Here is a 27,010-nt window from a genome sequence, read left to right on the forward strand (position 1 = left end):
GCGTAATCTTTAAATCTATCATCCCATGCATGCAACCATGTAGCATACTCAAAAGGAAATGTGTAATTACGCAAAGATCGCGAAAATGTGGAGTAGGAAGAATAAAATTATCGAAATCACATTGGAAGATTCTTGTGTTGTCTAATTTTATCAATTTTGAGTATCTTTTTGTTTATTTTTAACAGCAACTATATTTCCTACTTCAAAAAAATTATGGAATTTCCTATAAAAACATGTTTTGTTTGGTAGAAAGGAGTATTATTAAATTATGATGAGTGTGCAAAACACATGCCTGTTATCTATAGTCAGAGTACGTGCCGGGTACAACGTAACAGTTGTGTTGTGTTTAATTATATTTGCATTAAGTTATATTTATTTTAAAACATCATTTACGTTTTTTAGGTCTGCAATTAGGTTATATACTCATATTTTTCCACAACTTTGTCAATTTTACGTACGGCTAAGTAGCACTGTTTGCCAATATGCTACCCGCAACGATTTTCCGACAGGTGCAATGCACCCGCAATGGTCTAAGTAAAAACATCACGGATTTGGTAATAGGTTTAAGTACAGCTGGACCGCCAGCAAATGGTGTTAACTGTTTAAACCGATATGCCGCAGCAACAGGGTTCATACGCATCTCCTTCCTTGACTTTAACCAACATCGAAACTGGGATATCGCAAGACTACGTCAGTATGCCGATTCCAAAAAGAGGTCTTTGCATTTGCGAACGTTACAAGGTCGTCATATACTTCAAGATGTAATAGACAAAAAACGTGAAAGTTTTATAGAACGTAAAAATGTGCTCGTTGAGGATATTCACAAAGTACGGGAAAGAATGGAGGAGGTTATTGAGCGGGAAAATGTACTAACCATACCGAATATGTTAACCGTGGGACGAGCAATTTTGTCACCTTACATTGGATACATCGTAGTGCAACAGAATTATGGAACGGCAATGGGATTACTGATAGTAGCAGGAATAACAGATTTGGTAAGGGATAACATATAAAGAAGAGTTTAGATATATGGTAAGTGTTGAATGAATTTTGATTTTTAAGTTGGATGGACAAATAGCTAGAAGGTGGCCAAATCAAGCAAGTAAAGCGGGTTCGTTCCTAGATCCGATGGCAGATAAATTACTAATCGGATCATTAGTTATTTCAATGGGACTTGGAGAATTGTTGCCTTGGTGGTTAGCTGGCACTGTTCTATTTCGCGATGTCTTCCTTCTTGCAGCTGGTTTCGTCATACGCTATATTAGCTTACCACCACCGGTTAGTTTAGTATTTAGAAGAGGAATATTAGGAATATTATATTCACATAAAACCTATTTTATCATATAGAAAACAATTACTCGTTATTTTGATGCGACATATGTGACGGCGCAGTTGGAGCCTACACTTATTAGCAAAATCAATACTGGTGTGCAATTAGCAACAATTGGTATCAGCTTGGGTGCTCCTATATGGAATTACATTGGTAAGTTATATAGTACCATAGCTTGTTATATTTTTTAATTCCTTAAGCACAACTTTATTGCAGACCATCCCGCGTTGCTTGGACTGTGGTATTTAACTGGAGCTACAACTGTAGCCGCAGCTTTGAGTTATATTTTAAACAAAAATACATTTAAGATAATCAGAAAACAAACTAAGAATACATAGAGAATAATATACCTGTGGAGTTTATTATGACCAAACTCTAAACATTAAAATAAACCTATGTCTGCTGCCATGGCTACACCGCCTTATAAATTTAGCAAAATCTGTATAAAAGTAAATAAGACTTAAAAATTTACAACAATCTGCGATAAGGGCTAGAGTGCAGTAAATTGGTAAGCTTTCATTTACATAAGAAAATATTTTATATTCGTTTGTACTATATTATTCAATTCAAGGACTTGAATACTGACTTTAAGTGGTAATTATTTTGTATAGTTATTTAAGAGAAATCAAGCTTTTCAAAATGTATAACTGATTTGTGTATATATGTATGAACATATAAACCTATTATTAAAATGTTGAATTAAAAACTGTTATATTGGATGTTGTCAGATTTATTTTACATATATTTTAATGACGCGTATAGCTTTGCTCCTGATGTCTGTGGTGTGCGTTTTAGTCTTATTTGAAATCAAATAAAGTTTTAGGACACTACTCTAACCCCTCCTCCACAGTTGTTGTTCAATAATATATTTCGGTGCTACAGTAAATAAAAATGATCAACATTTATTATATTAATTTTTTAACAAAATTTTTTGCGTTTACAGATATTCCGCCTGCTCATTTTTCTTTCTTTTGCTCAGCAACTTCCTCTCTTTCCAGTCTCAGTGCGCGTTTTTCGATTATCCAAAAGTAAAAGGATGGCCATATATATCGAGCGTAATATGCAAATTTCGCTTGTAAATCTGAGATCATTATATCTTTTTCTTTGCATAAAATTGCATGTAAAATACGATTAGCTACTTTTTCTGGACGCATTCCAGAACTTGTTGTCTTATCCATTTCTACCAAAATATGTATTAGGACATTTAATTAATGTTATTTGTCTTTGATACACTTACTTCCATAAGTTTCTCCACTAGCCGTCAATGCATTCATAGACAGTTGTGTGCGTATGTATCCTGGACTTATGCATGTCACATGAACTCCCTTGTTAGCTACCTCTGAACGCAGAGAGTCCGAAAATGCTTGCAAAGCATGTTTGGAAGCAGAATACGCCGAACGATAAGGTAGAGCAAATTTTCCTTGTACTGAACTTATGAAACAAATATGTCCATTTTTCCGCTTTAACATTGATGGTAATATAGCTATTTTTTTATTAAACACAGTGTACTAACCAAAATATTGTGCTTATATTACCTTTAGTCAAAGCTACTGAGCCAAAGTAATTGACGACCATCAATTTTAAATCAACGTCCACAGCAGAGGAAAGAGCTGTTGCTCGAACACTTATACCACCATTGTTAATAAGTATATCAATTTGATTGTGAACATCTAATGCTTTTTGAGCGAAAATGGGAATATCCTTTAATTCGGCCAAGTCCAAAGGTATGATAACTGGAGGAAATGTAACGGTGCCCTATTATTAAGAAGATTGTATAAAATATTTACGCCTAAATCGTATAGACACGAAAGCAATTACCACATCTAAGGCTAGTAAATCTTTTTTAACGCGTTCCAATTCCTCAATTCGTCTTGCTGCTATTATTATTTTGCAGCCGGCTTTGTAAAATGTATGTGCCAAAGATTCTCCCAAACCAGAGCTTGCCCCAGTTATCAGTACAACCTATAACATATACATACATAGATACTTTTAATAATACGTAACTGATTTTTAATACATAAGAATGTATGTACATGCCTTTTCAGCTAATTCATTGCGGTATCTTTTAATTCGGAGTCGATAAAAATATTTCATCAGAACAAAAGGCAAAGCAACTGGCATTAAAATTACGCCTAGGATAAAATACAGTGAATTCCATTCCCCACTATGTCCTGGAGCAACGCATTTTCCTACTTCGTCCAAACCCATACTTTTAATTTTTTTCCGGATACGCAAATGATTTTTATCAGGAATATAATTTTTACTTTATGATTTTCCCCAACGCACTTTGATCGATCAATGTCAAATATTTTTTTGTTTTGCCTTACATCTTTAAAACTAATGTCAATAGTTTATTTTATCACTGGTTCATTTCGTGCATGTTTGGGGTACAACAGCTGATTTTGACATGAAATAATTTATAGTAATCGTAAAGGGAATTTAGAAGTTTTCAGTAGAAATTGCCAAAATAGGTATATAAGATGAATGTACTCAGGTTGTGTACACTTCGAGGTACTAACAGCATACTTCAAATCAAAGAAGTTCTTTCTACTTGTTTCATACACACCACGGCCATCCGTTCAACGTTTTGGGAGAAAGAGAAGAAATCCGGTTATAAAAGTAAGGTTCCGCTGCCTTCCAGAAAGGCACTAATTGTGGAAGGTTTTCGTGAACTAAAAAAAGAGATACAACTATGGAAAGATGAAATGAAAGAAAAATTAGAATGTGACCCAATACTAGTTTATCGTCCTGGTGAAACGGACGTGGTTTTCAATTTTAAAAACGAAAGTGCTCTGGATACGTGGGTTGTGACAACGGATGCTGATCACAGGGAGGGCAAAAGTTCAGCAAAACTGGAATTGAGCTCAGCAGGCGCTGGTTTATTTCATGGCAATGTAAATTCTGAACATATAAAGGATGGTATTGTAAAGCGAAGTGGCTATGCGAATATTCGAACAAAGCGAGTGCGGGTAAGGCAATATAGCAAATGTTTTATATTCCAGTCACTAAATACTGGCATGGTGAAGTGTTAATTCAATCGCCAATATATTTTTTTCATGTACGACCCATATTTAGGCATACTTTTGTATTAATAGCCATTTTATATGATTCCTGCAGCGGTCTTTCAAGCGTGAGTCAACTTATGACTGGACGCAATATAATACTCTAGTAATGAAAGTACGTGGTGATGGACGTAGCTACCTTATAAATCTTCACACTGAAGGGTATTTTGATTTACAGTGGAATGATGTATATCACTACGTTCTTTTTACGCGTGGTGGCCCCCATTGGCAACTGGTTAAGGTAATATAAAAATATGAATACAGATTGTGTGCCCAAATTTATTTAAACCCTTTTCAGATTCCCTTTTCGAAATTCTTTCTATCATCAAAAGGCCGAATACAAGATAGGCAAGGACCAATTCGTTTAGATCGTGTAACCCATTTTGGATTTTCAGTGGGTGCAAAAAATAATATGGATGGTCCCTTCCAATTAGAAATAGAGTATATAGGGTTGGAATTCGATCCCAATCACCGCGAAGAATTCGCATATGAAATGTACAAAACTGATAAGTACATTGTTGCGACCTAAACACATTTTGGAATCACATTACACGTTGTTATCAAGGCACATTGATCCTCCAATGCAACTTGGTTGTTATGTAATTTATTAAGCAAATAATCGACCTTACATTAGTATATATTTGTCATACTAAACCAATTATGAAAGTGATCTTAATTCATGATTTTGTTATAAAATTGTGCAATGTAATATTTACATACTCTAAAAATCAACCCTGAGTTATTGTTTACACTTTCAGTTTTTGTATTGCATTAAAATTCTTATTGATCGCCTTTTTCAATTAGCTGTTTTAATATAACATTTGCGATAAATATTTGCAAACCACCGCAAACGTATACCTTTTAGTTGCTCTGTGGTGAGTGTATATTTAAGTAGGTGTTTTTTATTTTGTTAAAGTGAAGGCCACGTGGAACCTTTGCCGTTGCTGCACTCAACTTGGATAAAAAAGACAACATGGTAAGTATTTCATATATAATTTTGAATTGGGCAATCGCTGTGATACAGCTTTTAAGTAGAGCTCAAACCCTCCATTGTGATTAGCCTAAACAGGAGCAATGAAAAAAGTTCGTTCCTAGTCAATGTCAAATCTCCGTCTGATTTTTAAGGAGTCCCTCCGAAATATGAACCATTTATTATGTATTAAACTTCTACTAATTAGCCAAATTGTTCCATTAGGTTTTGTTATTTATCTGTTATTAACAATTATTTTTAAATGCTACGGATGACAATGTTATGTATATTTACACTAATTTGTATTTTGTACACATGTGTATATTAATAAGAGATAGTTGTTTATTGTTAGGGAATTTACTACCATAGCTACATACATATGTACATATGTAGTTTATAATATAGGCTTCTCGCTACTGCTAAAGAATAACGTCTTAGGTGAGAAAACCGGTTGCATTTCTGTGATCATTTTATACTTGTACAACAGGTTGGAAAACTTGCATTCAACTAGTGATACTTAGAGCGTATTATTTTTAACGTATAACTGGGAGGAAATATTGTTGACGTAGTTTGTTTAATACAAAAAGGAGAAACAAAACCTGATTTCACTGTACCAAACATTGTTCAAAATTTTAGTAGCTTGTGACACCTTTAAGACATTTTACCAACTTCATTTAACTTTCGCCCTTTTGCTGTGTTGGCAGCTTGCACACTTAAAAAGTCAATAGTATTGTGTTTGCGGAAGCTGTCCTATTACCAATGAGATAAGATGGTTCGCTGCAGTGAGGTACGAGTAAATATCAGGGGAATGCTTAAAGTAAAAGTTAATTTAAAGCATAATAAAAAGTATAAAAAACAGGTACCTTTGCCGAAATTTATATATTCAGAAGGATGGTAAGAAAACTGTATATATTTTGGCATTTCATACCGTCACGTCAAATAAGACAATTAAAAAGTTACATTCATCATTTTAATATATATATATATATATATATATATATGAATGTGCAGAAACTGTTAGTATTTATTAAATGTATACAGTTATATTGTAAATTCCTTTATAGCAAGAAACTTACCTTTATGACCCAAATATTTTGTTGAAACTAAACTTCCATGAAAGTCCGGCCAAATTCGAACCATTCATATCAGCCGCATATCCAGGCGAAAATTGGCTTAAAGTACGACCACTTAAAGATGGTGACTACGACCGGGGATTCCTGCAACTGCTGTCACAATTGACCGAAGTGGGACATGTTACACGGACACAATTTTTAAGTATGTAATAGTATTCGAAATAATTATAACTGATGAAATTGATTTAATTTGATTCGCCATTGATAAAACGTATCTTTCACATAGCACGGTTCTCTCAGATGAAAGCCAGTGGAGATTACTATGTCACAGTTGTTGAGGATACGCGAAAGAATGAAATAATCGGGGCTGCTTCTTTAATTGTTGAACGAAAATTTATACACAATTGTGCCATTGTAAGAAAGAAACTGAAAATTACTAAATTGTTGAAACTTGTGACATTTTATATATTATTTACAGCGGGGACGTTTAGAGGATGTTGTTGTTAATGACAATTACCGCGGCAAACAGTTGGGCAAACTGTGAGTATCTTCATAGTATACATATTTTAAATAAAAGTAATAATTGAGAATTTCTTTTTAACAATTTGCTGCTTAGTATTGTGGTAACTGTCAGTCTATTGGCTCAACATATAGGCTGTTATAAAATGTCCCTAGACTGCAAAGATAAGTTAATTAAATTCTACGAATCTCTTGGCTATGTCCTAATTCCCGGAAACGCTAATTCAATGACAATACGTTACGATGAGGTGCCATTTGCTGTGCGACATAACAACACCATGTTAGATGGTAACGATGCTAACAACGTCAGTCAAACTGTGAGCCTCGATTTTTCCTCTTGACAATTAGCCACCAGTACTGCTGTTAAATCGAAATTGTAATTTCTTACAACATTTAGCATACGAGAAAAAAAACTGAGTAATTTGTTATAACAGACGAAAAAAATAAGATTTGAAGTTAGTAACTCTATCCCCAAAATTTATGGGTTTTAAACTGTTAACAACTTTAGATATTCCTTATTTTCGGCTGATCATTAAGATGGTCTCTTTATTTCAGTTAATTTTTCTTTTCTGTTGTGAGCATAAATTTCTGATTTATTACAAAACGCTTTGAAGATGAAGTGAATTTTGCAAGCATTTTTGAAGCGCTTTGATAGCGGTGCTGGTAGTCGGTGGTGCCTTGCAACTGATGTTTACTGCATACATAGTAACATCAGAAAAGGCATACATTTAAATTAATAATTTTTCTTTTCTTAATTTTATTAAATACGTTAATGCAAACATTGCTTGTATATTTCGTTTAACCTATGATTTGATTTTGATTTTTACTTGCAAACACGGCTGAAATTGAAAGGTAGTGGTTATATTGCCATTTAAAAGTACATTTATAAAATAAGTAAATGTAACCAGTAAATAACTAACGAGTTTCAGTTAGCCAATGTTGAAATGTTCACATCCATATATTATAATGAAAATATAATTTGAAAATTTATTTATTTATTTAGTATTTATTCTTATCAATACGGGTATGTAAGTAAAAGTGATATTCACATTCGAAAATACTAATTGTATTCACACAAGTGACCACATTTCGGACATTTAAAGTGATTGCCAAAATAATCCATAATATGTTCTAAATGACCACCATGCGAGCATCCTTGACACCACGCATAAAGGCCACGCACGATGAGACCACAAACGGAACACTTTGATGACTGCATTGATTTGCATTTCTGACAGTACCATCCCACACTGCTGCCCAAAGGGCGCCCACATTCACCACAATTTGTGTGCACTGAGGTGGATTGTTGGTTCAGCTCACGAACTGGACGAAGCCAAGAAAGATTCATTACCTTACATGCTTCATTCCAGAGCTGATAGCGATGCAGTTGATCGATATATGTCTGAAACCATGTTTCCTATTGGCAAATTGATTTTTATTTGTCTTTGAATCTATCTGAAACTTCAGAAGGTATACTTACAACGAGTGTATCATCGATTTGGAGCAGTTTTCGTGCCTCACCCATCGCAATCAATATCGAAATACTTGTTTGTACATCACCAACATCACCTTGCAGCATTATTGATTCCGCAACAAATTGATGTGGCTCCCAAATCGGTATGGCGGGCGTCGAATTTACCTTGAGAATACTTGAAATATTGGACGTCTATGAATAAATAAATATATATTCTACATATTTATTTATACAAATATAAATAGGTATATAATAGCAACTTACTGGTGGGTTTTCCTTACATTCGGCCTTTAAATCTAATTGTGGGCGTGCCGCTTGCACATCATGATGCAACGCGGTTTCTTGATGAGAATGCATTTTTGAGAAATCTGGTGGCCCAACGTATATGAAGCCTTCTCTTAGCAGATCAAAGTTGTCAAATGTTATTTCATTAAGTATTTGTGTTTCGGAGAGAATCACAGAACCGAATGGAGGATAGTTATGTTTCATATTTCCCAAACCTACTCCTACAACACCGTGAGACGAATCGATATCCAGATGCAAAACAGTATTTGCAATGTCGTCATTGTCAACATTGTCATTATTTTGTTTACCATCCCACTGAAGCGCTTCGTGAACGTTTACTATTTGGGCGGGGCGACGTAAGGATTGTGCACTTTTTTGATTAGAAAAAGAGTTGCGATGTATATCGTACTTTTGTTTACTGAATTCCGTGGATCCATATAAAACCTTGATAAATGTCCACAATGTGGTTGCCTATATATTGTGTGGGATTAAATCACGTTACAAATTAGAAGCAGATGAAAATACATGAGGAACATACATTGTGCTTTCCATATTTTTTTGTAACAATTGCATTTTGTTCACACATATCTGTTAACTTTCTACCGCTCAGAATTAGCTCTCTAGCGCAACCAATGAAGCATTCATGTTCCTTCAAATGTGTAACTTCCTCCTCCACTGAATATCCGGTGTACTAAAGATATAATAATGGTTATTATTTTTTATTGTTTGTTTATATGTTTACCGATGGCTTAAGAAGAAACTGGCAAACATTTGATTGAGCTAAATGGAATTGCTCTTCAGTGTTAGTGGGCCTTCGGCGATTTCTGCGATTATAAAATAAAATGAATTCAAAATGCGAGTAATATAATAATTAAAAGAGTTTCCTTACACGAATGAATTGATTTTAGACCCTTGTGTAATAGCCTCACTAGGTGTTAACTTAATTTTTCGCGCGAAGGAAATATCTCCACGATGACCCAAACTAGCGCCTTGTGCATTTGCTTTTAATGCTGGTCGGGATGCGTCTTTAAATGCATGTCGATAAATAGTGGAGTCTTTACTGGTCGAAAGTAAGAGCTGAGAATTGTCACCCTTCCAAGCGATGCCAGTAGTTACATTTGTATGATCATTGAAGGAGGCAAATGGTATATATGGACGACGAATATCCCAAATATGAATGCTATAATCGACTACTAATGCACAACTTGCAATGTGATAACTGAGTTTAGGCAAATATGAAAGTATCAAGACTTTAAAACAAATTACCGACGATGATATCATATTCCTTACGTTCGGTCAGGCCGCCACTTCACCCTGCCTACGACTGCAATGGTATGAATTGTATGCTCCAGTGATGCTTTCCCATCCATATTCCAAATCTAAATTGAAGAACATGAATAAAAATTATAATATAAATAAATAACAGTTTATTCCTACTTTTATTTGTTTATCACGGCTGCCAGTGGCCAACCAGTTTTTGGTTGGATGCCAATCACAAGTATAAACCGGTCCGCTATGGGCTGTAAACTGAAGAATACTTTTGTCGCCTCTAAAAATATTGTCAATAAATATTAATGCTCTAAATAATATAATTCTTACTTTCGCAAGTCCCACAACTGAACGGTCCCGTTTTCTGAAACCGCCGATATCACATATTGCATATGTGGACTAAACTTTACATCACGCACAGATTCTGAATTACTATAGTATGTATAGGATGACTTCTCATTGCGTATATCGAACTGCTTAATTGTACCGTCTTGAGAACCAGATACGAGTATGTGAGGATCGTGAATGTCAAAGGCAACAGTGTGGGCAGTACGTTCATGCTCATTATAAACGTGTAATTGTTTCTTTTGTCCGAAGCGGCTAAGATCCCATACGGATACTACACCATTTGTGGCAGCGGTTGCCAATATATTACTATCCAAGGAGTTCCATGCTACGTCATTAGACGAGCAGCTAAGATTTTGATTTTTACCACCGCGCATATTGCAAACTTCTGTAAACCCATCGCTATAAATAGCATAAACCTTTAAAACTGATTGAAAAATATATTTTAGCTCGAGGTATTTTCAAAATATCTGGAAATATTTTACATACGACTTCGTCCTGCAACTGCTATTTGATTGCATTCCCTATTCAGGGCCAATGCATTTGCATGTCCCTCCTGGCAAATGCGCATGGAAATGGTATTGGCATCCTCAGCGCCACGATCGCGCCAGTCCTGAACGTTCTGCATGATTATAGAATAAAATTTCACGTTCTACTTATTTAAATGAAAAATTCTAATTTATCCGAACAAATCAGTAAAGGAAATTTATCACAACATATGGTCGATATTAAACAACTTTTGACGTTTCTTATCAGAATACTCTCGCTTTAATTGTATTTCCATAGAATTAGGTACGACTACAAATTAAAAGAATTTTTAGTAAACATGGCTAGGGCTCGGATATGGATGTTTATAATACATTAAGAAATTTTATCATATCTAGTAATTACACGATTTCAAATTTAAATATAGATTTACCATTTGAATACATTAGGCTATTTTACTCGATCGACTTAAAAAACACAACTCTGTATGTAAGTACAGGAAACGTCAACAGATAACTTTCCTAGTAAAAAAAAATAATCATATCGCTACGTCAGGAGAAAAGTTAATTTTATTGAGACAGTGATTTAAATATACAATAAATTTTCAACAATTGGTGTAAACTATGAAAAGTGTAAATATAATATTCAACTTGATATATCTTTAAATTGAAAATATGAGCGAGAACCCATAATATTAATGTGCAAGTGTGCAGGAAAATTGTAGGAGATATTAAAGTTTCCATACTGCTGTGTTCAGAACTAAAACAGATTATGAAGAAATAAAAAGTGAAAGTAAAAAGAATTAAACAAAATTGTTAGATAAACGAAGTGAATTGAAGTAAAAATATTTTTTGAAAGTGAGACGTGGTTGTGAAACTAATAGTAAATGTTCTAGGTTACCTGCTAACAAACACCTGGCACATATTGATTCAAAAACATCATAAGTAGCTTGTTTAAAACACCTTTACAGTTACTGATAAGTAGTATTTTAACTATTGTAAAGCATCTTTAAGGTGCATCCATTTTATTTGTTTCTGTGTGACATACTGTCCTCAACAACATCAACAAAATATTCAGCCGAAGATCGAAAATGTGGTCGTTCTTCTCGCGCGACTCGACGAAAGATTTTCCATATGATATCGGCGAAGAAGTGCCCGGTTTAGAGTCACGCTCCATTTGGACATTACACAAAGCAAAGCGTAAGGGCACACAAGAGGAAGTCTCGGTTTTCGTTTATGATATACGAAGCGGATCAGATGCAAAATGTGAATTAGCAAAAGCAGCCTTGAAACGACTAAAGACTTTAAGACACCCAAGCATTCTACAGTACCTGGACTCATTAGAAACAGAAAAAACACTATATATTGCCACAGAAGCAGTTGAAGCTTTGGGTACCCACATTGAGAAGTTAGCATCTCATGGCCCCCAAAAAGATTTATATTTAGCGTGGGGGGTCTTTCAAATCACAGTAAGTATGCATTACATATTCATGATTACAACTTTAATATGAGTAATATTTTTAAACACCAAGCGTGCACTTTCATTCCTTAACAATGATGGTAACCTAAGGCATAACAATGTTTGTGTTTGGTCGGTATTTGTAAATTCGTCTGGCGAATGGAAACTTGGTAGTTTGGAATACGTGTCGCCAGCGGATGGGAATCCTATGCCACCGTTTAAAGTGCCACCCGCTCTAGAGGTTTATGATCCACCGGAAAAGAACGATCAGAGCAAATTGAAAGCAGCTACAAAATGGTAAGCAATTATATATGTTACCCTATATTGTATTCAAACATATCTATTAATATATCTAACTTTCAGCTCTGTAGATATGTGGGGCTTGGGATGTTTGGTTTGGGAGTCTTTCAATGGACCTTTGAAAATGCGTTCAAATCTTAAAGACATTGATAATATACCAAAATCGTTGCAAACCCTATATTGTGAATTGGTAGGCGCATCGCCTTCAAATCGGCCGAACCCAGCGGATATTATAACAAGATGTCGCAAACCAGGAGGCTTCTTTAAAAACGATTTAGTTGATTCTCTACTTTTTCTTGAGGAGATACAAATTAAAGACAAGGCTGAGAAAAATCGTTTCTTTAGTGGTTTAACTATACATTTAGATAATTTTCCCGATAACGTTTGCAAGTAATTGTTATTATTTATCATATGTAATTTTTTTTTTCATTTAATGCTTCCAAATATTCATGATTTGCAGACATAAAATCCTTCCGCAGCTTATTACAGCATATGAGTATGGTGATGCAGGATCAGCTGTGCTAGCACCAATGTTTAAGCTCGGAAAATTGCTCGATGAAGCTGAGTACCAAAAACGCATTGTTCCCTGTGTAGTGAAACTCTTTGCTTCCACAGATCGTGTGACACGTTCCCGCTTATTACAACAATTAGAATTGTTTATAGCACATTTACAACCGCAGGTAGTGAATGATCAAATTTTTCCACAAGTCGCTCATGGCTTTTTGGATACAAATGCTACTATAAGAGAGCAAACTGTAAAGGTAATAAAGAGATAATACTTTATATACGAGTAAAATTAAAATTGAATTAAATTGTTATATATTGTTATATATATTAGTCCATCATTCATCTGGCCCCTAAGCTGAACTACAACAATTTGAATGTTGAGGTGCTACGACATTTTGCGCGTTTACAGGCACGCGATGATCAGGGTGGCATACGCACCAATACAACTGTGTGTTTGGGAAAAATCGCCCCACACTTACATCCACAGGTGCGGCAACGCGTTTTGGTTTCAGCTTTTATACGGGCTATGCGTGATCCATTTCCTCCAGCACGAGTGGCTGGCGTGCTTGCTCTGGCTGCCACACAACAATACTTCCTGCTAAGGTAAGGCATACTTAATTATTTTCATAATGGAAACTTTTTTTTAAGTTACAATAAAATTTTAAATTAATTAGTGAAGTGGCAAACAGGGTACTCCCATCTTTGTGTTCGCTTACTGTTGATCCAGAAAAGACTGTGCGTGATCCTGCTTTCAAAACGATACGTGGTTTTTTGGGTAAATTGGAAAAAGTATCAGAGGACCCAAGCCTGCGTGAAACTATGGGTTAGTAAAAGGAAAGGATAAAAGTTGTCTATAATGATATTGGACTTATGAAATTTCAGAAGCTGATGTTCATACCGCTACGCCATCGATCGGCAATGCGGCAGCTACATGGGCGGGTTGGGCTGTTACAGCCGTCACAGCTAAGTTCTATCGCAGCCAAAGTGATTCTTCACGTCCGCGTCCACCCTTAACTGGACGAAATCTTTCTAAACCTGCATCTTTGGGTATGTTGATTACATTTGTTTTGAATATTCATTTGATATAGACAGTGAATTTTTTAGAGCAACCTTCGAGTAGTAGCTTATCAACGACGACATCCAGTGTCACCTCTATGACATCACTAGAACATGAAAGCAACGATACATCAGCGTCTGCCTCAGACTATGGTAATAACGACTGGGATAACGAAAATTGGGGCGAAATGGACGTAAGAAAATTCTACAGCTAATATATCTTTGAATATTTATTCAGTGAATACCACTATTTTCGGTTAGACATCACAGGACCCTAGTAGTCCATTGGCTGGCACTTCCAACAATGGTCAATTGAATGCATCGAATGCGCTCAACGAAGTGCGCGACGGTTGGGATAACGAAGAGTGGGGTAGCTTAGAAGAAGAACCGGTAGGTTAATAATTTGAAAATTGAGAATATATAATTTAAAACTTGAATACATTAAAGGGAGAAGAAGAAGAGGAAGAACAGGAGGAACATTCACAGCCATCACATTCAAGACAATCAGCGCACTCCCTGGATGAGCAATTGTGCACGCCAATAGCACGCCCGCATCAACAACAATTGCTCCAACATCAACTGAATGAACTTATCGAACCACTGGCTAAACTAAACACTCATTCAGCGACATCACCATCGAGGGGAAATCAGCATGCGCTTGACTTGCGACCGAAAGATATTTCAAACATATCTATTACGCAAACGACAACAACAACAGTGTTTTCGAATTGCAACAATGTCAGTCCACCACATATAAATAACTCAACGAATTCGAATGCAAATTGGAACAGCGATTCATGGGCTGATGGTGAATTTGAACCTGTTGATGAACAGCTGACCGGTAGGTACAATAAAACCGTAGGGTTTTCAATAAATTACCGGAAGAATCAACACATGTCTAATTTATTTATTATATGTTTAGGAAATACCAAGTTGGACGAGGCGCGTAGAAAACGCGAAGAGAAAAAATTACAGAGGCAACGTGAGTTAGAGGCGCGGCGAGCGCAACGTACAAGTGGCCCGATGAAATTGGGTGCCAAAAAGCTTTAAGATGTACATTTTTATTTTATCACTAAAGGGAAGTGTTTTCAATGATATTCATACCTGTTTGAGTGGAGTGCATTTATGATTTACAAAGAAGTCATATGCATTTGTGGTGTATACATTTGTTTACTAATTTATGAAATGGCGATAAGAATCGATTTAATTATATGTGCGTAGTTGGATTTGCACAAAACCAAACGTGCAGTTGTTGAAATGCAAGAGAAAATTGTAATTTTATAGGTACATATATACGAAATATTGAAAGATTTTTTATATATTAAATATCAAAAACAGAAAAAGAAAAACAAAAACAAAAATTGTAAAAAATATCGAAAAGTTCAGTATAAAATATTTATGATTTAAAATCTCTAATAAATGTAAACCTAACGTAGAAATACAATATTTAGGCATATTTGTTAAGGTGCAATCGTAATTTGTAAATGCTTTTTCAAGTCTTATTAACAATTGTGCAAAGAATACCGCACATACACTTGCAAAATAATATTTATGTATTCATAAAATATCACTATTGTTTAAACTTACGTGCACCAACCTATATTGTGAGCTCATATTTTTACCTTTTGCAAACTAATATCCACATAAACGAATAAAACCTAAAAGTAGCTAGATGCGAATTTCAAATTATACTACATTAGTACTTATACCTCAACAATAGATTTTATTGTATATAATGTATTGTAATAATTGAAATCATTGCTGTTGAAAAGTACTTTGTCTTCGTGCAGTTCATTGAATTTTTTAACTAAATATAATGAGCGTAACAAATTTCGATTCATAATCCATAAATTAGTATGTGTTAGCGTTTCACTTATTATCATTCCATTTGGGGTTCGTTTGCTAATTATTATCATTTTGATTGATTCTTGATTATGATTTCCTTATCATTTATTTTTTATAAGAATTTCATTGAACAATCGATTGTATGGAAACTTGTTAGAGACAGCAATAATAGGCACGCAATGAAAGATACTAAAAGTTTCAATGAGTAGAAATTCACACTCTTGGAATTGTTATTTGTATTTTCCTTTTTTTAGTTGGCTTCACTCCAGAATATACCTCCCATAATACTTGCGTGCGCGTACTTGTGCATGTACATGTAATTTGCTGGAATCTCGTTTTGTCTAAATAGAATGTGATAATGAATGAGCTCGGATTCCAATTTCCTAAATTGTAGCCAATTGGACTAACATTATATATGTATATTTTTTGTAGTCTACTACATTACTTATTTAACCCGGTACAGCCCAGAACTTTTTTCGTTTCAGATTTTGGTGAAATTAAGTACACTTACACTGATGGCCACTATGAGATTTAAAGAGCAAGTAAAACCAAAAAATATATGCAACTCAAATTTTTTTTATTCTTTTAATATATAATCAATATTATTGTATTTTATCCTAAAATCACTTGTTTTATGAATTGCTTTATTTACAAAAACAACCATTTTATGTTTAAAGCTCATATTTCAACAAGTTACAAGTCATTCACTTCTACTTATCTTTTACTAAAAATATAAGATTAATAAAAATGAGTTGGGCATACTAACTAACTTTTATACTCGGTATCAAGTAATATTTTTACTTTTAAAATAATCTGTTTCAATTAAGTACAGTTATTTGTATAAAAAGCTTTGAATCTCCGTGTGTTATTAAAAATTAGTAAAAATCAGGAAAAAACGAGTATAACGAGTATAAAATAATCCTGATCATTCTAAACACCATAATAAAATACGAGAAATATTTGAAAAAGCGGCATATTTGAAAAAAATATTTTTATGCGGCTTCACACCGCAATGATTGGTATAATAAATAGTTTTAAAAGATACCCATATTGTGAATATAAGCCAAGAAATGGGCTTTTCAGAACAGGAAAAGGGGATGATAGGAAAAATATCCTAAAACTCTATCGCCAGATATAGATGCAATCCTCAACGAAGAGACAGATACAGTTGTTCACTCTCGCACTGTTCGTAGAGTGCTAAATAGTGCTGGTTACAATACCCGATTTTGTCGTAGAAAACGTGTCATTAGTAGGGTGGACGTATCAAAGCGACTTTTAGTCGCTAAGGATTACTTGAACATGTTGACGGAGTTTTGGAAGAATGTTATCTCCTCCAATGAAACCAATTTTGTTTTTACAAGTCATATCTTAGGATTTAGCCGAAAAAAGGGTGAAGAATTGTCAGAAAAAAATATTCATCCAGTAGTAAATACGGGGGTGCTGCAGTTTTTGTGAGGGGGTGTATGTCTGCAGGGAGCAGATGAAACTTGTGTTTATTGATGAAATATTGGAAAAAACACTTTATTTGAATATTCTAAAAAAAAATTTGAAGAAAGGCGATCAAGAACTCGGAATTGAGACTTACTTTCAGCAAGACAACGACAACCTAACATTAAATTAAAAAATGGACTAAAACAAATCCTTCTGGAAAAATGGGTGAAAATAAGTTATGAGCTTATAAAAAATATGTTTATTCAATTCAGAAACGCATAAAAGAAGTTATTAAATATAACAGTAAAATTAAATTATATTGGAATATATTTAAATCGCGTATAAATAAAATTTTATATAATATGACGGTGACTTTTGTCCACAAGAAATGTGTATTATAAGTTATGTTAATTTTATACTAATACCAAAATCAAATGAATTGCAGTTCCAGTTGGGAATACAAGCAACATACAAGGGTTTTCAATGTTTTATGGGGATGGTCGCTTATCAAACCATGTTAATGGCAAATGAAAAGGTGACTTTTGTCCAGCAGTGTATGTATTTTGACCTCCTGAGCACGAAAATTAAGTCCGTATTACGATTCATTATGTAACTTTTCCAAAAAATGTGAAAAGCCAGCGTTACCATATGGTAACCGTGGATCGTCTAGGGTACTGTTTTTTTTTTTTTGCTATTCGTTTTGAAGTAATATCACCGAGAAATCTTGTTATAAGACTTTTTATTGAAGTTTTAAGTAAGAAAAAATAAATTTAATGACAATACAGTTATGGTTTGGTATGGTAGTTGGCAAAACCCATGACACAAAGTCCAATGTTAAATTTTCCACATGTTGTTCGCTCGCTAACGCTGCATTTTTTTACCCGCACAACGTCTACGATTTTGGCACTACATAGTGCCCAGCATGATTATACCGGAAAATTTGTTCTACATGATCTAGTTGCTGGGCATATCTGAGAAATCATGGGAAATGGCTATGGCTGTGGCAGTGCCCATCTCCCATATCTCAGGAACTACTCGACCAACTACAAATTTGGTATACTATATAATATTCTTTTCACACCCTGATGTTATGGATTCCATTTGATTCGATCACTTCACAATATATAAATCAATAACCAATGGGGATATCTTTGTACGTTGGAGGTGTGGATTCGTTCATCTAAAAACGGTCGAAATCGGAATACAACTCTTCAATGCCCTAGATACTGCATATGAAGACCTCTATGCCTTATAATAATTTTTAATCGAAAATATTGAAAAATCTCTCAGATATTTTATAGAAATTCAGAAATAATATTTGTGTACTAATAATGTGCCTCTGTCGGGACATTACGTCCCATAGCTTAATAATAGGTGGCATACCTAATAATAGGTTTTTTTTAAAAGAATAAGAAGATAAGAAAATTCGTTGATACAATTTAGTTTGGTGGCGAAAATGAGTGCAATCGGTGTAGAAATCGTGTCGTTATTCTAGTGGACTTTATGTCGAATATATAGGAAAAATTGTTATGTTAATAAAATTAATAAATTAATTGCGAGAGTATAAAATGTTCGGTTACATCCGAACGTAGCACTTCCTTACTTGTATATTATGAATATTTTTTAATCAAAGTCTGTTTAATTTGTATTGAATATATATAATTATTTATAAATAAACTTATAATATAAAAAATCGACGAAATGTATAAGCAGTACCTTTGGATATACAGCAATGGACACATAAATAGCACATTTGGTCTTCAATAATAATAAATGTACATACAATATTATATAGAGTTTTAATATTCTTTACGTACCATATAGCATCCCCTAGATATATTTTATCTATCCCTTCGAAAATTGCGAATACGACGGCGTGTAAAATGTATACTACATCTGATAACTTTATCGAATTCTGCATGACAAAAGAGTACTGCAATCCTTCTGTCAATAAAGTACTAGATGGATTATACCTTAACTGTAATCATATAAAACCAAAAAAAGTTTGCTTTATATATTTATGATCTCTTATTATCTATATATGTATACAGATCTCTTTATTTTGTATGGTTTTCATTTAATTAAAATAAACTTGAAATTTATCACATATGTATGTATATTTGATTCATATTCCCACTGTTACTAATAATGAAAAACAATAACCAATATAAAGACGAACGCTTGCCTCAGTTCATTAACGATGGTGTAGTAATTATTGACTACTATCGTTGACCTAGCCAAACAATGGTCTGGTTATAATAAGCCGATGACATACAGAGTTGGTCCACTATCGCATAATAGTGGGTACTCTTTAGGTACTCCAACATGATACAAACGACCCACCCGATCTATCAATAGTTGCAGGAATAGCATGGATGGAATAATGCATATGATCTAGGTAATTTGTTTATTGCATCAATCTATAGAAACAGAATCTTAGTATTGAATGAGATTTTAACGCGCAGCCAATTGAGGGGAAATCGACTAATTCGGCAAGTATGAACATTTACACCAAGAAAGTGAGTTGAAAATGGGACTCCACAAAACTATAAACATTATACGAATTTTGTTTGTTATTTGTTTTTTATTACTGGTTGGAAAATAAAGCAAATGGAGCACAAGCAAAATAACGTATCTCATATATAGCAATTTTGTAATGTTCCTCTTAGCAATATGAGGAAGCATTTCTCCATTATGAGTACTATTAAAACGTCTTCAAGCGAGCGAAATATTCAAAATAATTGCTATCAATTTCGACAAATCTTTTTTATCTTTTTTGTCTTTTTTACTTAGAAATATATTTAACCTTTTATTATATAGCAATTTAACGCTGGGGTATTATTTCGAATGGTTCTTTTATTTAACCATTTGAGTTCTCCATATACATACAGTCACGCATACAATAAATAATCTGAAGACTTTTATATACATATATATGTATAAATATATATCTCACAATTTTCATCGTAATTATTTGTATTTTCATTTCTGCTTAAAACTTTAAAATAATTAACACAATTTTAATATATAATAGTACATACATATGTAGTAAATAAAATGCAAGACTGCGAAGAAGAATAATTCATTGAAGTGGCTATAAATAAGTACTAATCAAACAAAATAAAAATTAAAAGGCTGAAAATATAAATAAAAAAATATTATAAAGCAATATTATTTTTTAATTTAAATAGAAGTGCCAGCTAAAGTTAGATAAGACAGAATACATTTTCATTCCAGCCTTGTTCATCTCGCACAGCAGCGCAAATATTAAAAGGGAATTGTGACATTCTGATGCAAAAACAAAATAAAATAAAGTGGAACTTCTCTAACTCGAATCACCTCGAGTTAGAGATACTTCAAGTTATAGAATTTTCATTAAAAAATATAATTTTTCAAAAAAAAAGCAGTAAAATATAGATTTATACAAAGTTTTATTTATTTAAATCGCAAAAAGTTTTATATTCATTCGTTAAAACATGTATTTTGAATTTTGTTTGTTGCAGTTTGCAATTGTTTGGCTCTTGACGTCTGTATCCCATGCCTTTCTTACATGATTTATGCAATTCATAAGTGTAATATAATACTTTTTGTTCGCTTCTATAAGATATATAGGGACTCTTTTAAAATTCTACCTCGAAAAGAAATTTTAAATTTTGTATTATGCCCTGACCAATAAGTTCGATTTATGGAAGGAAATTTGTATGCAAGTTGCCTTCTATTGCCACTTCAAAAGTTCGAGTTAAGGAGAACTTCGAGTTATAGAAATTCGAATTAGGGAAGGAAGTTATAGAAGTTCGAGTTAGGGAAGTTTCACTGTAGTTGTATGGTATTTGTACCATCACAATATGTTGCACAGAACTATATGAAATATCGCAGAGAGAATCGCGTTATCTATCTATGCGTTTCTGTTATAAATTAAAGGAGTTATAAACCATTTTAAAACTATAAGGAACAAAAAGCCAATTAGTCAGCCTATTGCCTTTTTCCTTACAAGCAAATAGTATATTGTAACATTTCGATAAAAAACATATCGGTTCAAAAAATATATCAAAAACTCATTGAATAATTGGTATAAGTCTGATGTTTTTCTGCCTAATTAGATATCAGTCTGAAAATGTTGGTTGTAAACCCATAATTCCCTGACTCGTGTGATGAATCACATCCATACTTACAAGTAAATCGACACAAATAGTATCTAGTAAAACATGCAGTGTAGATAACGCAACACCTGGGCAGCTTTGAAACTTCAATTCCTTTGTGTTGTATACGATCGCATTGTTCGACGCTTTTGACGACGTATACATACATACATACATATGTATGTACAATATTGCTTGTATTCGATAAATTCGTGGCATTGTACAATTGGCATTGCAAGGGCGAATGACTAGCGGTACTAATTTGAAGTCCTAAAAGAGCAATGTGCCTTATTTTATGATAAATACTCGAATACTTCTAGGCATTGGACGTAGACTGTGGGTACTTGTTTGGCTAAGTTAGTAAATGCATTTGCTGAGTAGACTGTGACAATCATTGTTGGCATGTTGTTGTTGCTGTCTAATGTAGGTGACATTTACATGAATATTGTCATAACTCAAAAAACACGATTTTTTAGTCCGAAGGATAAAATAACAACTCTGTAATAAATTCAAAACTTGGCCTACTACTCATAAAACCAACTAACTAATGATAATACCGGAAAGACAATTAGAATAATTTTCAAATCATGGTTTGACGGATTTTCAGCACAAATTATTTGGAACAAAACGGGTTTTTTATTTCGAAGAGAGACAGATTGTATATTATTCAAAAATTTTAGTTTGCTAGCGCAAATTGCCTCTGTAAAGACGTCGGGTTTATCCTTGAATGTTTTACTTAATTTGTGAATTCATATTCACATTTTTATGTACTGCATTTATTACTACACATTAAATTTTCAAAAAAGAATAAAAATTGTTCAAATGACTCACCAACATGTATGTGGCGATTTGGCTGGCATTCCCCAATAACCGCAAATCAACAATGCAAACGACTGATATTCATACGAGTATGTAGTTAAATATTTTCGTGTATGTGTGTTTGTATGTAGACGAGTAAATAATAAAAATTAACATTTATGTTTATATAACATATGTTTATAAGTATGTTTATAGTTATGTATGTACGTATATCCATATAATATACAATTAAGAAAGTTTTAAGTTCATGTGTGATATCAGTTTACTTGCAATAGGAGTGAAGAAATTATAACGTAGCTACATGTGTATAAGGAGGCATTTTCGATCAAATGCCAATATTTAGGAAAATATGTTTCAAATTCGTTGACTTCGTTGAAGTCATTATACCATAAAACACTTAACTTTTCTCTACCTGTACTTTTTTTTACTCCCGTATACTATTTGTATCACATGTACCATGTTTTGTTGAGATATCCCGCTCATTAACCAAGCTTGCAACTAAGTCGTCAATGGATACAACAATACTTGCGAGACTACGATAGTTTATTAGTATTAATCATGTTTTGAAAAAATAAAAAAAAACTTCTTCGCTTTAATATATGTATATATGTACGAGTATATGTATGTATATACATACAATATGTACATATCACCGGATGCACAAAGAAAAAATTTCCATTTCTATGATTTTCCACAAAGGGTTTTCTTCTTCTTCTTGACTGGCGTAGACACCGCTTACGCGATTATAGCCGAGTCCAAAACAGCGCGCCACGTATCCCTCCTTCTGGCAGTTTGGCGCCAATTGGTAATACCAAGTGAAGCCAGGTTCTTCTCCACCTGGTCCTTCCAACGGAGTGGAAGTAGTCCTCTTCCTCGGCTTCCACCAGCGGGTACTGCATCGAATACTTTCAGAGCTGGAGCACTTTCATCCATTCGAACAACAGGACCTAGCCAGCGTAGCCGCTGTTTTTTTATTCGCTGGACTATGTCTATGTCGTCGAATAACACATACAGCTCATCGTTCCATCGTCTGCAGTATTCGCCGTTGCCAATGTTTAAGGGACCATAAATCTTCCGCAAAACCTTTCTCTCGAAAACTCCAAGTGCCGTCTCATCGGATGTTGACATCGTCCACGCTTCTGCACCGTAAAGTAGGACGGGTATGATGAGGGACTTGTAGAGTTTGGTTTTTGTTCGTCGAGAGAGGACTTTACTTTTCAATTGCCTACTTAGTCCATAGTAGCACCTGTTGGCAAGAGTGATTCTGCGTTGGATTTCCAAGCTGACATTGTTATTGCTGTTAATGCTGGTTCCCAGGTAGACGAAATTATCTACAACTTCAAAGTTATGACTGTCAACAGTGACGTGGGAGCCAAGACGCGATGCGCTGACTGTTTGTTTGATGACAGGAGATATTTCGTTTTGTCCTCGTTCACCACCAGACCCATACGCTTCGCTTCCTTATCCAGTCTGGAAAAAGCAGAACTAACGGCGCGGGTGTTGTTTGCAATAATATCGATATCATCGACGTACGCCAGTAGCTGTACACTCTTGTAGAAGATTGTACCTTCTCTATTTAGCTCTGCAGCTCTTATAATTTTTTCCAGCATCAAGTTAAAGAAATCGCACGATAGTGTGTCACCTTGTCTGAAACCTCGTCTGGTATCGAACGGCTCGGAGAGGTCCTTCCCGATCCTGACGGAGCTTTTGGTGTTGCTCAACGTCAGCTTACACAGTCGTATTAGTTTTGCGGGGATACCAAATTCAGACATCGCGGCATAAAGGCAACTCCTTTTTGTGCTGTCGAAAGCAGCTTTAAAGGCGACAAAGAGATGGTGTGTTTCGATCCTATTTTCACGGCTCTTCTCCAAAATTTGGCGCATGGTGAATATCTGGTCTGTTGTTGATTTTCCAGGTCTAAATCCACACTGATAAGGTCCAATCAGTTTGTTGACGGTGGGCTTTAGTCTTTCACACAATACGCTCGAAAGAACCTTATACGCGATGTTGAGGAGGCTTATCCCACGGTAATTGGCGCAAATTGTGTAGTCTCCCTTTTTGTGTATTGGGCAGAGTACACTGAGATTCCAATCGTCAGGCATGCTTTCTTCCGACCATATTCTGCAAAGATGCTGATGCAAGCACCTTATCAGCTCTTCGCCGCCGTATTTGAATAGCTCGGCCGGTAATCCATCGGCCCCCGCCGCCTTATTGTTCTTCAAGCGGATAAAAGTTTAAACAAAGAGTTTCACTTTAGACAAAAAAGATAACGTAATATAAATAAATACCATATATTTAATCTATATATGCATATACCCTATCTAAAAAATACTCCTATTCGACTCGCCTCGCTATATATAACAAGTAAGGAAGGGTTAAGTTCAGGTGTAACCAAACATTTTATACTTTCGTAATTTATTTATTTAATTTTATTAGTATAACACACAATTTGACCCACATATTCGGCATATGTATGTATGATATAAAATCCATTGAAAGTTTGAAACCCCTAATATTAGGTACCGATATCTTCACCAGTGTTTACTTTATATATTGTAAAGTAAACGATTAAGATGGACTTCACCGTTCAGGTATATAGGAAGTAGGCGTGGTTGTGAACCGATTTGGCCTATTTTCATAACATACCATTGGCCAAATAGTACAAACCGAATTTCATTGAAATTGGTCGTGTAGTTACGGATATATGGTTTTTGACACATAAGTGGGCGGAGCCACGCACATTTAAAACGTTGTATACCAATTTGGTTGCAGCCCTTCTGTACTATCTTTTTAATGAAATGTAAGGTTTCTGCCGTTTTTCCTTACTGAATTAAAACATTTTTAGTAGCTTTCAACATAATCTTAATATGGTGGGCGTGGTTATGATCCGATTTCTTCCATTTTTGGAGTTTCCTTGATATGTAAAACGAACTTAATAGGGGGCGGTGCCACGCCCACTTCCCCAAAAAAATTACATCCAAATATACCCCTTCATAATGCGATCCTTTGTATCTAATTTTACTTTCCTAGCTTTGTTTATGGCTTAGTTACAGCACGTTTTCGCCATTTGGTCCGATTTAGCCCATTTTCAATACCAACCTCCTCAGGGTGCTAAGGGATATGTGTACAAAATTTCATTAAGGTATCTCAATTTTTACTCAAGTTAGCTTGCACGGTCAAACGGACGAACAGACATTCGTATTTCGAATCCACTCGTCATCCTGACCATTTATATATATGTATATAACCCCTTATCTAGCTCTTTTATTTCTGGGTGATACAAACAACCGTTATGTGAACAAAAATATTATACTCTCTTTAGCAACTTTGTTGCGTGAGTATAATAATAAGTTCTTCATACTAGACTTAATATTATCATCGTGAGGAATGATTGGTTCAGGGAAATATGAATCAAACTATATTTTATAAGGTGAGCAAAAGACTTAATATGTTAGGCTTTTAAGAAATCAAGAAAGTAAAAGAAAAATTAATGTAAGTGCCGAAGACTCTAGTTTGTGGATGACAGCGTCGCATAAACCACACCATACTAATTTAAATACCAACAAAGCAACAAAGACGATCGTTAGACGAAAAAAATGGGTATAAAATGTGATTTTAGACATATGTATGTATGTGTGTAGGTCCGGCATCTAAAAATCTTTAAAAAAGGTATGCGGTAAGAAACTACAAAAAAGCATGTAAAATAGAGAAAAGGAGGGCCACGAAAGCCAAAATATTTGAGTATGCAACATGTAAGCACAAAGTGGGTTATAATTTACAGATATAAAGAAGATGAGTCAGCTGAACATACATATATATGTAGTATTCGACCTCAAGTAAAACAATAAAAGAATCGAAAGTAATATACATACTTACATGTATGTTTGTACATCTACATTCGCTTAGCAATATTTTGACCTGAGCAGCTGTACCATTGGATTCAAAAATGCATAACATTCTGCAGTTCGCTCTTAAAATAATTGACGCCGGCCTGCCGATCAGCTCATAGCCGTCTAAGTAAAGATAGTGACTTTGTGGGCATATAAATAAATAAGACAAATCAAATGAAACTATGTAAAAACAAATAGGTAATCTTCATTTCTTAAATTAAAATTGGATATACATATTTTTCATTCATTAGTATGCTTTATTAAAATATTGTTCAATTTCTTGAGACAATTTGGGGCGAGTGTCTACTGAAACTTGATACAAAAGTGGAATTTAAGAAGACAATAGTTTTATAACTCTTGATTAATATTACAACCGTTCTTCGTAACAATAACAGCTAAATATAACAAACATTATTGCAACACAATACAAAACCTCTGTGTAAACTTCTCAATAAAATACATACATATGTACATATACATATGTATAATCTGTTTAAGAAAAACTACATCTGAAATTGTAAACATCGACACTAAAGTAAGAGAAATAGTGTCAGTGACGCAATTAAGACAGAGGAATTACGGAAACGGAAAATCCAAAAGATTAAATGAAGACAAACATATGTATGTATGGCCATCATCATTTGATTAATTGGAGTGCCTTTTTAAAAATTGGTAAGACCACATCAGACTATAGTATACATAACTGAAATCATCATTGTAATATACATACATATTACATTATTTATTCGAAA

The 27,010-nt window shown here is 34.3% G+C and overlaps 6 protein-coding genes across 9 annotated transcripts; 4 read left to right on the forward strand and 2 right to left on the reverse strand.

The window, feature by feature from the left end:
* Window positions 1-65: 65 nt before the first annotated feature.
* On the forward strand, window positions 66-2,042 carry LOC105214315 (probable cardiolipin synthase (CMP-forming)). Its single transcript, XM_011187667.2, has 5 exons — window positions 66-310; window positions 403-995; window positions 1,063-1,278; window positions 1,348-1,483; window positions 1,547-2,042. The coding sequence occupies exons 2-5, from the start codon at window positions 483-485 to the stop codon at window positions 1,666-1,668; spliced, it is 987 nt and encodes a 328-aa protein (XP_011185969.1). The 5' UTR covers window positions 66-310; window positions 403-482; the 3' UTR covers window positions 1,669-2,042.
* LOC105214316 (dehydrogenase/reductase SDR family protein 7-like) lies at window positions 1,675-3,622 on the reverse strand. The gene is made up of 6 exons (XM_011187668.3): window positions 3,368-3,622; window positions 3,149-3,292; window positions 2,866-3,085; window positions 2,568-2,813; window positions 2,272-2,510; window positions 1,675-2,206 (listed from the first exon to the last, which is right to left on the reverse strand). Exons 1-5 carry the CDS (start codon window positions 3,536-3,538, stop codon window positions 2,287-2,289), a joined length of 1,005 nt encoding a protein of 334 aa, XP_011185970.1. The 5' UTR covers window positions 3,539-3,622; the 3' UTR covers window positions 1,675-2,206; window positions 2,272-2,286.
* Window positions 3,623-3,810: 188 nt separating this feature from the next.
* LOC105214317 (complex I intermediate-associated protein 30, mitochondrial) lies at window positions 3,811-5,368 on the forward strand. Its single transcript, XM_011187669.3, has 3 exons — window positions 3,811-4,299; window positions 4,448-4,633; window positions 4,691-5,368. The coding sequence occupies exons 1-3, from the start codon at window positions 3,811-3,813 to the stop codon at window positions 4,919-4,921; spliced, it is 906 nt and encodes a 301-aa protein (XP_011185971.1). The 3' UTR covers window positions 4,922-5,368.
* A 391-nt stretch (window positions 5,369-5,759) lies between these two features.
* Window positions 5,760-7,944, forward strand: LOC105214318 (probable glucosamine 6-phosphate N-acetyltransferase). 2 transcript variants are annotated; one of them, XM_011187672.3, is made up of 5 exons: window positions 5,760-6,149; window positions 6,427-6,637; window positions 6,722-6,849; window positions 6,914-6,975; window positions 7,052-7,944. In XM_011187672.3, the coding sequence occupies exons 1-5, from the start codon at window positions 6,132-6,134 to the stop codon at window positions 7,293-7,295; spliced, it is 663 nt and encodes a 220-aa protein (XP_011185974.1). In that variant the 5' UTR covers window positions 5,760-6,131; the 3' UTR covers window positions 7,296-7,944. The 2 variants fall into 2 exon arrangements, with proteins under 2 accessions (XP_011185974.1, XP_054081125.1); XM_054225150.1 differs by lacking the exon at window positions 5,760-6,149 and adding an exon at window positions 6,156-6,221.
* On the reverse strand, window positions 7,914-11,094 carry LOC105214309 (GATOR complex protein WDR24). Of its 2 annotated transcripts, none has more exons than XM_011187660.3 (10): window positions 10,817-11,093; window positions 10,313-10,754; window positions 10,151-10,262; window positions 10,004-10,092; window positions 9,603-9,932; window positions 9,456-9,537; window positions 9,252-9,404; window positions 8,693-9,184; window positions 8,435-8,620; window positions 7,914-8,371 (listed from the first exon to the last, which is right to left on the reverse strand). In XM_011187660.3, exons 1-10 carry the CDS (start codon window positions 10,953-10,955, stop codon window positions 8,015-8,017), a joined length of 2,382 nt encoding a protein of 793 aa, XP_011185962.1. In that variant the 5' UTR covers window positions 10,956-11,093; the 3' UTR covers window positions 7,914-8,014. The 2 variants fall into 2 exon arrangements, 1 of the variants encoding a protein (XP_011185962.1); XR_008469930.1 differs by having other exon boundaries at window positions 8,130-8,371; window positions 8,435-8,603; window positions 10,817-11,094.
* Window positions 11,095-11,323: 229 nt separating this feature from the next.
* Window positions 11,324-17,699, forward strand: LOC105214308 (N-terminal kinase-like protein). 2 transcript variants are annotated; one of them, XM_011187653.3, is made up of 11 exons: window positions 11,324-12,281; window positions 12,345-12,568; window positions 12,635-12,961; window positions 13,032-13,332; window positions 13,410-13,681; window positions 13,753-13,901; window positions 13,961-14,125; window positions 14,183-14,328; window positions 14,396-14,524; window positions 14,582-14,975; window positions 15,057-17,699. In XM_011187653.3, exons 1-11 carry the CDS (start codon window positions 11,904-11,906, stop codon window positions 15,182-15,184), a joined length of 2,613 nt encoding a protein of 870 aa, XP_011185955.1. In that variant the 5' UTR covers window positions 11,324-11,903; the 3' UTR covers window positions 15,185-17,699. The 2 variants fall into 2 exon arrangements, with proteins under 2 accessions (XP_011185955.1, XP_011185959.1); XM_011187657.3 differs by having other exon boundaries at window positions 14,405-14,524.
* Window positions 17,700-27,010: the final 9,311 nt, after the last annotated feature.

The sequence above is a fragment of the Zeugodacus cucurbitae genome, chromosome 2, assembly GCF_028554725.1.
Source record: "Zeugodacus cucurbitae isolate PBARC_wt_2022May chromosome 2, idZeuCucr1.2, whole genome shotgun sequence".
Lineage (NCBI taxonomy): Eukaryota > Metazoa > Arthropoda > Insecta > Diptera > Tephritidae > Zeugodacus > Zeugodacus cucurbitae.

What these genes read in the sequence shown, in the direction of transcription:
- LOC105214315 (XM_011187667.2), top strand. Translation starts at nt 483, where the DNA reads ATGCTACCCGCAACGATTTTCCGACAGGTGCAATGCACCCGCAATGGT. An exon ending in ATATTAGCTTACCACCACCG is followed by an intron (nt 1,279 to 1,347) that starts GTTAGTTTAGTA and finishes TTTATCATATAG; the next exon opens with AAAACAATTACTCGTTATTT. An exon ending in TCCTATATGGAATTACATTG is followed by an intron (nt 1,484 to 1,546) that starts GTAAGTTATATA and finishes ACTTTATTGCAG; the next exon opens with ACCATCCCGCGTTGCTTGGA.
- LOC105214316 (XM_011187668.3), bottom strand. Translation starts at nt 3,538, where the DNA reads ATGGGTTTGGACGAAGTAGGAAAATGCGTTGCTCCAGGACATAGTGGG. An exon ending in ATTTACTAGCCTTAGATGTG is followed by an intron (nt 3,086 to 3,148) that starts GTAATTGCTTTC and finishes TCTTAATAATAG; the next exon opens with GGCACCGTTACATTTCCTCC. An exon ending in CTCAGTAGCTTTGACTAAAG is followed by an intron (nt 2,814 to 2,865) that starts GTAATATAAGCA and finishes ATAAAAAAATAG; the next exon opens with CTATATTACCATCAATGTTA.
- LOC105214317 (XM_011187669.3), top strand. Translation starts at nt 3,811, where the DNA reads ATGAATGTACTCAGGTTGTGTACACTTCGAGGTACTAACAGCATACTT. An exon ending in TTCGAACAAAGCGAGTGCGG is followed by an intron (nt 4,300 to 4,447) that starts GTAAGGCAATAT and finishes TGATTCCTGCAG; the next exon opens with CGGTCTTTCAAGCGTGAGTC. An exon ending in CCCATTGGCAACTGGTTAAG is followed by an intron (nt 4,634 to 4,690) that starts GTAATATAAAAA and finishes AACCCTTTTCAG; the next exon opens with ATTCCCTTTTCGAAATTCTT.
- LOC105214318 (XM_054225150.1), top strand. Translation starts at nt 6,171, where the DNA reads ATGCTTAAAGTAAAAGTTAATTTAAAGCATAATAAAAAGTATAAAAAA. An exon ending in TACACGGACACAATTTTTAA is followed by an intron (nt 6,638 to 6,721) that starts GTATGTAATAGT and finishes TCTTTCACATAG; the next exon opens with CACGGTTCTCTCAGATGAAA. An exon ending in TTATACACAATTGTGCCATT is followed by an intron (nt 6,850 to 6,913) that starts GTAAGAAAGAAA and finishes TATTATTTACAG; the next exon opens with CGGGGACGTTTAGAGGATGT.
- LOC105214309 (XM_011187660.3), bottom strand. Translation starts at nt 10,955, where the DNA reads ATGCAGAACGTTCAGGACTGGCGCGATCGTGGCGCTGAGGATGCCAAT. An exon ending in AGTTTCTTCTTAAGCCATCG is followed by an intron (nt 9,405 to 9,455) that starts GTAAACATATAA and finishes TTATATCTTTAG; the next exon opens with TACACCGGATATTCAGTGGA. An exon ending in AAATCGATGATACACTCGTT is followed by an intron (nt 8,372 to 8,434) that starts GTAAGTATACCT and finishes ATTTGCCAATAG; the next exon opens with GAAACATGGTTTCAGACATA.
- LOC105214308 (XM_011187653.3), top strand. Translation starts at nt 11,904, where the DNA reads ATGTGGTCGTTCTTCTCGCGCGACTCGACGAAAGATTTTCCATATGAT. An exon ending in TTGAAAGCAGCTACAAAATG is followed by an intron (nt 12,569 to 12,634) that starts GTAAGCAATTAT and finishes TCTAACTTTCAG; the next exon opens with CTCTGTAGATATGTGGGGCT. An exon ending in AAAATTGGGGCGAAATGGAC is followed by an intron (nt 14,329 to 14,395) that starts GTAAGAAAATTC and finishes ATTTTCGGTTAG; the next exon opens with ACATCACAGGACCCTAGTAG.